At 40.6% G+C, this 12,727-nt stretch overlaps 1 protein-coding gene across 2 annotated transcripts in view; it reads right to left on the bottom strand.

Annotated features, from left to right (window-relative positions):
* RGP1 (RGP1 homolog, RAB6A GEF complex partner 1) overlaps positions 1-12,727 on the bottom strand; it is a 1,859,064-nt gene that overhangs the window by 672,565 nt on the left and 1,173,772 nt on the right. For both annotated transcript variants that reach the window (XM_044078576.1, XM_044078568.1), the window contains one exon: positions 813-962. In XM_044078576.1, the coding sequence (XP_043934511.1) occupies positions 813-962 (150 nt within the window). The remainder of the gene's footprint in view (positions 1-812; positions 963-12,727) is intronic.

The raw sequence follows: 12,727 nt of genomic DNA, 5'->3' as shown, positions 1-12,727 counted from the left end.
TTTTGTGTTTCGTTCTGCTAATATAGACCCGATGGGTACAACTAATGACCACAGCAGACTCACCCACCGTGGCTGAAGCAAACTGTTAGCCTGCTGTGAGGGCAAAGGCTGTTTATTTAACTTTTTCATTTTGTGGTTGGAAGAAGGACCGACCATAAGACTAACAGATTATTCCATGGTCAAGCTAAAAATGCTGCTTCTTTCTCAGGGAAAACAAACAGCAAATGCTGGTAAACATTAAAAGTCTTCAGTTACTTTTTTCACAGACAAATACAGTAAAAGGCTCATTAAGACATTTTGTCAGCTCCAAAAACTAAAATAAACACAATTTCTCCATGAAAACAAATACTTTTTCAGTTACTTTAAACAACTTTTAAACTGACAGGAAGAAAGAGTGCTCCCATTTAAAAGTACAGTACAGTCCAGTAACAGTCCATTAAAATCCAAACTCCTAGCTTTAAAATAATTTCCCTGAATAGAAAAGTAGTAATAATAAAGAAAAAATAGTGAATGGAAGGTTTTCCCCCAAAAGGGAACTTATCTGCCTAGCACAAGAACAGTAGAATCCGACTGCCAATCCTCAAAAGCCTCAGAGGACTGTACTATTCTGCGGAAGTAAAGCTCTGAAGGGTTTGACACCCAGACTTTTCTTTTAGTCAGCAAAGCTCAAGCTGCTAGACAGTTTGAGCATGTGGAACGTGCCCTGAAGCTTTGGACACTGTCCAGCTGCTATATCCTTTGCAGAATAACGCCCATATAGCTAAGGCTACTGAAGCAGTGATAGATACAACAAATATCATTAGATGTCTTACCCTGCACAATTAGGACTCTGAAAGGGACTCTCAGTAATCTTATTGGAGAATTCACCCTCTGGCAGCCAACTGTTAACTTGTAAACATACTTGACCGACTGTCCTTTAAAAGAAGGTGGCCCATCAACAGGGACGGTCTCACAGTATGAATCTAAAATTAAAGAACAAAAAGAGTATTTTCAAACATTTTGAAACAAAATCCTTGTCTAGCAAAAATAAGAACAAACATCACTGCAATGAACCCATTTTTTTAGAAAAGTATGTCAATTGTGAATTAAAAGGTAACTTTCCACAGTACTGGACATTATGGCTTTTGAAGTTGATCAGAAATACAAGACTTGCAGCACCCCAGGTAGCAGTACCCCTACAACACAATACATTTTTCTGCAATCTTTCTCTAATAAGTTTTATTACCAAAACCTTGTTTTCACTGCAGTCCATAAATTGATGGAATTTAATGGTTGTTTTTCAATGCACCCTTCAATTCTTTACTCCATCCAATTTCAGGGGATATATCTGACCATAAGTTTATTAACTTATTTGTTGGCTGGGAGGTCTAGCTGACTATGGCCCATTCAAAGGTTCTGGTCAAAGAGAAATCCTAGAATTTAAATAATGACAGCAACAAAGTCAGCAAAAAAATTAATTTACACAACTTAAAACTATGCATAACAGGAATACAGGCTTTGACAAATGGACGCACAATCACATCTGGTGCCACCAAATTTAGTGTACACAGGCTACAGTCTCAAACTACTCTGCTGTTCCCTGTTTATATGTAATGATAATATGCTTTAAATCTGCACAACTGGCAGCAAATAATACACTAGGGGTGACTGGCTATAAAGTACAGTTGTGTACCTACCATAAATGTAGATGTTCGAATGTATTCACTGTTGCAGTCATTACACTTGGGTTATCCTGCTGGCAGGCTACCCGCAGTCGGCCAGAGTTCCAAAGTCTAGCTCTGGCGTCGGTTGCTGTCGCCTCTTCCCTGACGTTAGTGCGCCAGGGGTATAAAAGATGCAACCGACGCCATTTTCTTCAGTTTTTCTTGCTCAAGATGTCAGGTGCTCCCAGATAGGAAGGCTGGAAAGATAAAATTATGCCAAAAAACATGCATACATTACTATAAACATTTCCTTCATCTACAAGCAAATACACCACATAGGTTGTATAGAGATGAGAAGTACAGAAAAGTCCCAGCAATGAAAAGGGGGATGGTGGGTGGGTAACCTGGACTGCAACAGTGAATACACTCGAACATCTACATTTATGGTAGGTACACAACTGTACTATGTTCATTGTGTTTCACTGTTGCAGTCATTACACTTGGGTTGAATCCCAAAGCTGAGGTTGGGCGGCTGGGTCTAAATAGGATTAGGAGAGGCTACCAGGCCCTGCAGAACTGCAGTGGCAAAGCCTGCTCTGGATTTAAAGTAGAGTGGTAAGTGGTAGTGCTTGGTGAAAGTGTGCACTGAACTCCAGGTTGCAGCTTCTAAAACGTCTTTGGTTGGAACTCCTCTGAGTAAGGCTGCTGAAGTGGCTGCTGCTCTGGTAGAATGTGGCCTAATGCCCTTAGGCACTGATTTGCCATGTTGTGCATAACAGATGCAAATGCAGTGTCCTATCCATTTTGAAATTGTCTGCTTTGAGATAGGCTTTCCTTGTGATCCTGCAGCATAGGCTACAAACAGTTGCTCAGTTTTTCTGAAAGCTTTTGTTTTGTCCAAGTAGAATCGTAGCTGTCTGTGTATGTCCAAAACGTGCAGAAGTCTCTCCCCTTTATTCTGGGGATATGGATAGAAAGTTGCTAGATGAATGGTTTGGTTAAGGGCCAGATTGGAAACAACCTTTGGCATGAATGTTGGGTTTGTCCTAAGAGAGACCCTGTCCTGGTGAAAAATTATGAAAGGTTCCACTGCCATTAATGCCTATAACTCTGAGACTCTTCTTGCTGAAGTTATTGCTAGGAGCAGAGCAGTTTTCCATGATAAGAATTTTATATCAGCTGTGCTGGCTGATTCAAAAGGAGGCAGTGTAAGCTTTTCTAAAACAAAATTGAGATTCCAAGTAGGTATTGGTGCTCTCCTTGGGGGGGTCTTATGTTTCTTGCCCCTCTGAGGTACTGCCTTAGTAGTGGATGTGAAAAAATAGGAGGTTCCGTATTGTAATGAGCTGAAATGGCAGAGGTATGGATTTTAATAGATGAGAAGGATAGGCCTTTGTCCAGCATCTCAGTTAGGTATTGTAAAATCTGAGGTATATTTGGAACAAGTGGTTCGAGACCTTGTGCCTGGTTCCAAGCACAGAATCTCTTCCATTTTTCTGCATAACATTTCCTAGTGCTGGGCCTCCTGGCTTCTAAAATGACATCCATAACAGCTTTAGAGAGAGGTTCAGTCTGAGTGGCTACATTATCTGCCATGCTGCCAGATTTAAGGTTCTGAGTTGACTGTGCAGAATCTGATTGTTTTGTTGAGTCAGAAGATAAGGAATTTGAGGTAAAGGCCAGACTGGGCCTTGAGACAAGCTCTTTAGGATTGGGTACCAGTGCTGGCGTGGCCAGTCTGGGGCAATCAAGATCATTTTTGACCTCTCTTGTCTGACTTTTAGGAGCACTTTGGGAAGAAGAGGCAATGGAGGGAAGACAAACTGTCGGGGTTTTCCAGCTGAATGAGAGAGCATCCATCTTCCATACTTGTGAGTGATAAGTTCTTGTGCAGAATTTCTGTAGTTGGCAGTTGTGAGGGGAGGCAAAAAGATCTATGTCTGGGCGTCCCCATTTCCTTGTTATCATGCTGAACACCTGTGGATTTAGTTTCCATTCGTGAGGATCCATGAGATTTCTGCTTAGTTCGTCTGCCAGTGTATTTTTCGTTCCTGGCAGGAATTGTGCCTGCAGATGTACTTGATAGGTCAGTGCTGTGTTCCACAAAGTCATGGCTTGCCTACAGATGGGATAGGAATGTGTGCCCCCTTGCTTGTTTATGTACCACATAACTGTGGTATTGTCCGTCTTTATTAATAGTTGTCCTGGATGCAGTAGGTCCTTGAAAGCTGTCAGGGCATTCTGTACAGCTAGCATCTCTTTTTGATTGATGTGAAGATGCATTTGTTCCTTGGGCCACATGCTCTGAATACATTTTCCTTCCATATGTGCCCCCCAGGCATAATCCGATGCATCCGTTGTTAATGTCTGCCTGGCTGTGTGTAAGGAGAAAGGCTGTCCCTTGTTGTGGTGACAGCCTGGGACCACCATCGAAACTCCTGTTGTAGGCAGGGAATTAAAGTTATTATTGTTTCCAGGCTGTGGCAATGTTGAGTCCAAACACTTTTTAGATACCATTGTAGTTTCCTCATATGCAGTCTTGCACACTGAATTAGTAGAATGCAGGATGCCATGAAGCCCAGGGCCTGCAGAATTTTTCTTGCAGGGAGCTGGGACTTTGTTGCCATCATTTGAAAGTAATGAGTCAGTTGCCTTTGCTTGTCTGGCGTGAGATAAGCCATCTGGGCAGTTGTATTTAAGCTTGCACCCAGGAATATTATCTCTTGAGAGGGCACTAGTTTTGATTTCTTTTCGTTTACTGTGTACCCTAGGCAAATTAGTAATCTTTTTACAAATGCCAGATGCTTTAGAAGAATGTCCTTGCTCTCTGCTTGAATAAGGCAGTAGATAAGCCAAAGGGCAGTTCTGAGAATTGGTAATGCATTGAGCCAGCTATGAATCTGAGGTATCTTCTGCAAGAATGTCTGATTGGGACATGCAGGTATGCCTCCTTGAGGTCCAAAGTAACTAGCCAAGCCTTCTTGCCCAGCATGGGTAGAAGTTGCTGCAGTGTTAACATTTTGAATTTTGGAACATCCAGGAAAGTATTTAGGATTGACAAGTCCAGTATTGGTCTCCAGGCTTTGTCTTTTCTGGGTACTAGGAAAAGTCTTGAGTAAAATCCTTGTCCTTGTTCTTGCTGTGGTACTCTTTGAATAGCTGCCATGTCCATGAGAGCAGCAATTTGTTTTTGTGCCTCTACCCACTGGTTTTGTGGCAGGTCCGGCATACCTTTTGATTTTGGAAGGGTGTGAAAGTGGAACCTGTAACCCTGAGAAACAATATTCAGTACCCATTTGTCCTGGGTGATTATGTGCCAATTTTGTGAGAAAAGTGCTAGCTTTCCCCCTAGGGTTGCTGCCAAAAGGTAAGTGCTCGGCATTTGTAGAGGGAAGTCATTGGGACTGTTTTCTATAAGGTTGTGACTTGTCTTCTCCTCCTTTGGGGGCTGAAGCACCCCATTGTTTAGGTCTGTAGGAGTCTTGGGGCTGAGATCTGCCTCTTGGGCGTCTATATCTGCCTCTTTGTGGCCTGACACGTGAAAGGACCAATTTTTTGAGGGCCAGTTTCTGCTAAACCTAGGTGCTTGAACCTGTAAGAAATCCTTTACTGTTTGCATTGATTTTGCTTTATCCTCCATTTTCTTTAACACCTCTTCTGCCTTAACACCAAACAAAGTATCATGTTGTAGTGGAGCATCCAACAATTTTACTTTAACATGTTAGGTAAACTTTGTTCTTTCAACCAAGCATGCCTTCAAATGACAGAGCCTGTAACTGCGGCCCTACAAGAAGCCTCTAATGAATCAAACCCACATTGCAGAGTATGCTTTCCCACTTGTTCAGTTGCATGCAATAAATCCTGCATTTCCTTACTGTCAGGACTTTGAGTTTGTAAGCATTTTCTGTTTTAACAAAGACATGAAGTACTGCTGATATTTAAGCATGTGAAACTGGCAATTTAAAGCCCTTACAGCTAAAGTAGCATAAGTGTAAACTTTTTTCCCCCATCTATCCAGAGCTCTGGAATCCCTATCTGAGGGAACAGGGTTTTTAGCAGTGGAAGCCTTAACCCCTTTGGGACCCTGAGAAATTGTTTCTGGGTCCGCAGCAGGGTTTTTGTAAAGACATTTATGAGAGTCAGAGACCCTGTAGTACCTGTCTGGCTTAACTGGTGCAGGGGGCAAAGAATCAGGAGACAGACTGGATTCAGAGAAAACATCATCAACAATATCAAGCACAGGGGCAATAGCCAGGGGCCTGTGCTGAGGCAATAAAAGAAAGTCTCTGAGCCTTTTCTTGGATTCTGAGTAATCCTGGCTCTCCCAATGGAAATGCTCCCTCATGGTGTGCAGTGTTTCCCCAAAAGAATAATCCTCAGGCGGAGAGGCTGAAGGTATAAATTCTTCTGCATCAGTGTCCTCATAGGGAGGAAAAGAATATCCCTGATCTGAAGAGGAATCAGAGGAAATAGAAACCTGGTCAGAGGAATCATAATCAATGTCTTGCCTAGGCCTTTTATCAGGAGGGGGATGGGAACCCCTGATCAAAGTAATTAGGTCTTCGGCCATTTTAAGCATCTGTTTCTTTGGCATAGTTGACTGTTCAGGAGAATGCTGTACTTGTTTCCTTGTCTTTAATGGTGTTTTTGACTTTGCCTTGGCTGCTGTAGTGGACTTAATAGTAAGTTGTGAAGGTCTGAAAACACCCTCAGAAGCCGATGCCTGCTCAGCGGCTCTGGACCCATCTGAGGGAATAGTTTCCGCAGGCCCAATACCTTGAGTTTCCACAGGCCTAGGTATCTCCATGTGGGTGTCGGATACGGCCTGTGGCTCTGAGATAGCGGGTATCAGGGGCTGCGAAAGCGCCTCACTGAGAACAGGCGAACCGGCGACTGGCCTAGAAGAGGCTTCGTCGTCGGTTTTGGACCTCAGATGCTTGTCCTTTTCTTTGTCTTTGCGTTTTTTATGAATTCCGGTCTTCGGTTGTTCCGACGGCATTATGTAGTTAAACCTTCGGCCAAAGTAATGTAATGCAAAATCAAACCGACGCATAATAGTGCGTTTGTTGAATCTAGCACAAAACCGACAACTAGTAACGTAGTGGTCAGGGCCTAGGCAAGGAAGACAGTAAGAGTGAAAGTCCTTATGAGGTATTTGCTTCCCACAAGAAATACAATTATTAACTTTTACTGACATCGGTCTGGAGCAAGAAAAAGTTTCCCCAACGGGGTACTTAGCTTTACTGAAGACTTCGGTTCTGAAAATCGATTTCGAAAATCTCAGGAGTCGGCCGACCAGCACTTGCGAACTGCTTTTGCTTTAGGCACCGCGCGGCAAGAAAGACTGAAGAAAATGGCGTTGGTTGCATCTTTTATACCCCTGGCGCACTGACGTCAGGGAAGAGGCGACAGCAACCGACGTCGGACCTAGACTTTGGAACTCTGGCCGACTGCGGGTAGCCTGCCAGCAGGATAACCCAAGTGTAATGACTGCAACAGTGAAACACTATGAACATCAGCATGTGTGCTGCTACTTCTGGTAAGAGCAAACACATACTACACCCAAATAAGATTTCCAATAAACAGATACAGAAAAAAATAGTTACTTGCTCCTCATGACTTCATGCAACTTAGAATCCAGTGCTTTCCAGTGTTATATCATCGACAGTAACTGAAAACTGAAGAAGAATATTTTGCACACAAGCACACACACAACCTTTGCCAGGAGGAGTTAACATCTTTCCACTATCAACATCCTTTTCCTTGTATTTATGGTATTGCTGCCATAAGCTTCAAACACACTAGCATGCCAAAAGACAGTCACTGTTTATCCTTTAATATACATAGGATAGCAAACTCTTAAGCTAATATTAAAAAGCCTGTCACTGTTTTTAGGGATATGTCTAATTTTGTCTCAAACTGCCCTGTCCTTTCTAAAAAGGGTTACCATCACTGCAGTCATACCCATGTCTTTCACACACTGGCTTCCCGCATTATACATTCCACTTTACAGCTGAGGCTCTGTCACTGAATTAGCAGTACCAAGCTGGGTAAGGACTGCCATAACTCCCCCCATATTGCCCACATACATCCTATGTATGCTGTCAAGCAGTCAAGCCACTAGTTGAATTTGGAATGCTTGGGCCTTATCCTTTCCTGCCCTTGTCTTAAAAGGGCTTGGGCTCAAACATTCCCCTTTCCATTTGTATAAAACTAACTAAATTATTGGTTTGAAGCAGCTACTCACACTATAAACTCAACTATAATCAGGACTACCTACTACAGGGATCCAGTCAGGGCACTTTGAGCTTTTTAATGCCCATTAACAAGCCAGTATTCAGGTATTTTTACTTGGCCTAGTTGCTCTGGTGAGGTAGTGAGGCAGAAACTTTCTGAAACACCTCTTTGTCCCAAAAACATAGCACACTCTAAGATTAATTTTATGCTAATGGATAATCTGTTGCAGGGTGCTATCAATGAAAAGCTATACAATTTTTTGTATGTAGCTAAACCTAGGATCCCTGTAATTTTTGGGATTCCCAAAGTCCATAAGGGGCTGAACCCTTTAAAATTTAGACCGATAGTAGCAGGTGCTGGCAGTATTACAGGCCTCTAGGGAAGTTTATCGACCAAACATTAAAACAATTTGTTTCAACTTTAAAATCTATCTGCAGGGATTCTTGGGAATTTCTTAATGATGTTCAACAAAACTTCTATAAGCCAAGGATGTTAATGGCTACTATAGATATTATAGAACTGTTCCCTAGTATTCCTCATTTCATAGGACTTGACTGGTTCAATGAAACTTTGACCACATGTTCTGGATTAAGTAGTAATACAACTATGCTTCTGGTAGAATTCATGGAAACAGTCCTTGAGAACAACTTTATCTATTTTAATGGAGACATATTTAGACAAAAGAAAGGTGTAGCGATGGGCGCACCTTGCGCCTCGGCCTATGCGAACATAGTTTTATATTATTGGGAAAATAAATTTATATTCTCAACGAGTTGGGCTAAATACATTATTTATTATAAAAGATACCCGGACGACATTTGTATATTGTGGGATGGTGACATGAACAGTTTCTCAGATTTTATCACTCACATTAATTCTACTACAGATTTTTTAGCTTTTACGTATAATGCGAGTGAGAATTCTTTACATTATCTGGATGTACTTTTATTTAAAGACCATGTTAGTAACACTTTTCAATCCAAAATATACAGGAAGACCACTTTCTCGAATACATTTTTGCATTTTGAAAGTGGCCATCCTTTTTTTCAGAAGAAAGGTATAACAAAAGGACAACTCATTCGTGCTTCAAGGATGTCAAGTACCCATGATCTATTTAATGAAGAAGTAGAGTTTCTAAAAAAACTTTTTTTAGAAAGGGGGTACTCAGCTTACTTGTTTAATGACTTAGTAAATGAGATTCTAGCTAACAGGGAACTAAAATATCCACCTTTACTTGGTAGAAGTGTTTCTTTAAAACATTCTCATGAAATTGAACAACAATGTTTACATAATAATTTTGTTTATACATATACCAGAGATTCGCAACAAGTGGAAATGACTATTCTGACTTATTGGCCGGTGTTGACACTTCAGGAGGACATTAATAAAATTATACCTGTAAGACCAGGTTTTACGAGAAAAAGAGGTATTAATTTAAAGGGCTTATTTGAAAACAGGAATAACTCAAAAAACTATGTTCAAACATCTAATAAAGTGGGCACCTATAAATGTGGTGCATGTAATCAGTGCCCCTACATACACAATAATAGTAGCATATACATTCCTTCCAGAAACTTTAAGGTCAGCACACAGAGTTATTACAATTGTGCATCTAAAGGTGTGGTATATCTCGGTGTTTGCACTGAATGTCACAGTTTCTATATAGGCAAGACCGAGAGACCACTAAAAAAAAGGATCTATGAGCATTTGTACGAAATTAAAAAGAAGAAGGATACTAATGCTTTTTTTAGACATTCAACACAATGTATTAATATGCAGTTAAAATTTTTTGTTCTAGACCAAATTACTCAAGACCCTAGTGGAGGTGATTGGGAGACACGCCTGGAATATAAAGAACTTATATGGCAATTAAAACTAAATACTACAAGATCCCCAGGTTTAAATGAAAGTGTCAATATAGCAAGTGCACTCAAATTAAATAGGGAGAAGTTATGAACTAGATAATATTCATAAGTATTTGGGAGTCAATCACCTTAGTTAAAGGGGGGGTATTTTTTATACTCCCTATATTTTTCATTATATTTCTTAAAGTTTATTATATGCTATTATATATTTATTTATTTACTCATTTATTTTCTTAGTTTATTTATAACATGCTTTTGTCATTTGGTTTCTTTATATTAGCATTTTGTAGCATACACACGTATTATAAGTTATTCCACACACATCACTTCTATGTTTAGTATTTTAAATTATGTGTGACAATATATTGTAATCATTTATGTATTTGTCTACTCAGACAAATTTTATAACATTTTGTTTTGTAAGGGTTTATAAGTTATGCAGTTAAAACAAGTACTTTTTAACAAGTAACTATTTTAGTTAACGACTTGCTGGTCTAATTAAGTGATCATGTGACCATTATAATGTGATATAAAATTGCTCAGTTTTTCACTGTTTAACATCTTGATAAAGCCTGGTATGAACCAGGCGAAAGCGCTTGATTCATTGTGGTTTTTATATTCATTTTATTAAAAGTTAATTCATTTATTTAAGTTATTTTGTGCCCTCTTATACTTTTTTGATTCCTGGTTGGAGTGCCTTCATCTGTGAAGTTCTTCTTTGGATTTTGGTTGCTGTATATGAAAAATCCTTAAGCATTTTTGAGCTTGATGGGGTATCAAGTCTTATAATTGCATCAAACAAGACTGATTTATGGTCCAATCTTATTGTTGGGGGTGGGGGTGTAAGATGCAATGCTTTCCCATTTTAGTGAGTACTATGCCCAGGGTATTTGAACCTCTTGTGGGTGTGCTGACTAGCTGGTCCAGCGTATTTGCATTGACAAAATCCAAGAACTACTCAGATAGCATGTTTATGGTTGTGTATGTTTCCCAGTCAATGGCAGGATAATTAAAATTAACCATTAGTAAGGTGTTGGGCTGTATGGCAAGTGACTCCAGTAAGACCAGGTATGTGGTATGCTTTTCCTGCTTCATGGGGGGGCCTATAGCTAGCTATGATGTGGTAGAGGGATTTGCCTATAGTTAATTGGACATGGAGTAGCTCAAGACAGTCATACTGCTTGACCAGTCTTGAGGTGAACTTATCCTTAATGAAGATGGATACACCTCCTCCTTTGGTTTTGTGCTCAGTTTGTGGTCTGAAAGTATGTAAGGCATTGCAGCCCTGCACAGCTGGGGTGCTTTCCACACCTTTGAACCATGTCTCGGTGACTGCACAGATGTCGGCATCTTCCAAAGTGAGGAGTGTTTCCAGGGAGTGCAGTTTCTTGTTTAGACTCCTAGCATTAAGCAGCAGTACCTTGAATTTATCTAGACAGGATTTTGTTATGTTGGGAGGTTGGTTATTTTTACAAAGCCTAAAAAGGAATAACAGAGGTGGCTGATGCCTTTGCCAAAATCCTAAGGCCTAGATGAGACAGGGCAGACCATCTAAGCATCACAGTCTGTCGACCATATCTTCCCAAGCAGGCAGATGTTGGATCCCCTTGGACCAACATCAGAAGCTAAGCCAATTGTTTCAGTCAATCATTTTTTGTTTGTATTATGGTATCATCCTTGGAGAAGGCAGAATGCTGCTTAAGGCTAGGCTTATAACTGCATGTCACACAAACTGAGAGCTCAGTCACGTCTCTCTTCATACAGTCCATTCAGGTACGTCTCAAGTCATTCACCCCTACATGGACTATGATGGAGTCATACTGGTACTTGTGCTTGAGTGACTTGATGGATCTTGGCATCTGACAAGCAGCTAACCGTAACCCATTCCTTATCCAGCCTGGTGAGAGGAGCATCCCAGTGTCTCACAATGGAGTCACCTATGACCAATACATTAGGTTTTCTCCAAACATTTTTACTAAAATTTTCACATATGACAAAGGCAACCTTACACTTATATAAATGAAAATCATACAAAATGATACCACTTTAGTTGCAAACTGTTTACATCACAGACACAACTGAAACAACTGCAGCTGCCAACATTATACATCACTTATAAACCATCCAGTCATTGTCAGTTGAGCATTATATGGCTCAGTCAAATCCTGCCTCTTAAACCTCGTTCCTCCTCTGCATATATTGTTCCTACAATTCCCATTTTTTTCCTATGTAATTTGCTCCTCCTTCCCTTTTCTAAAGATCCTAATTCCAGTTGTTTTATCTCTGTTACTATATTCAGTACTTCTAGTAAAGCTGGGCTAGACTTTGATTTCCATTTTCTAACAATTGCTGTTTTTGGCAGCCACCATAATCAGACTCAGCAAGGTTTTACTATGTCTAGGCAATTTCGAGTCTGTAACATAACACAAAAAAAATCATCTCCCCGGTCAGTCCAATCTGCTCCCCAGCATCTCTGACAGAGCGGTCTGCAGGGAATCCCTAAAGTCTGCCAGCTCATTACACTCCAAAAAAATATGTTCCAGGCTATCTCGTTCTTGCTCATCACACCTCCACCAATACATTAAGTTTTGTGGTGTTACGCCTTATGGGTTTATTTGTTGAGACACTGGTGTGTATGTTATTGTGTGTTGTGGTTGTTTTTTGCATTATGTGTGTAAGTGGTTTTCGTTTGTGAGGCCTCTGATCTTTTGAAAGTTACTAGTGAGTACCTTCGCATAGGTGGGTTCATGTGTGGCATACCTCTCAACCGTACCGAATCACTATGTTGTTTCCAGGTTTTGAGGTCTAATAAATGGGGTGCCACAATTCCTGAGTGGTACCCTAATTTCTGAATTTCTCAGCTTTTGTTTTAACATTTTTTTTGTATTTTTGTAGGGCTGACATCATCGCATGGAGGCATGAGTGGTGATGTCAGCTTCACAAGAAGCCTGCCAGCCTGTCAGAATTTGGCTGTGGGCTTCT

Source organism: Protopterus annectens, chromosome 1.part1 (genome assembly GCF_019279795.1).
Source record: "Protopterus annectens isolate FY-2018-M chromosome 1.part1, PAN1.0, whole genome shotgun sequence".
In the NCBI taxonomy this organism is placed as follows: domain Eukaryota; kingdom Metazoa; phylum Chordata; order Ceratodontiformes; family Protopteridae; genus Protopterus; species Protopterus annectens.
The sequence above is the reverse complement of the archived record's forward strand: the minus strand, read 5'-3'. Positions and strand labels throughout refer to the sequence as shown.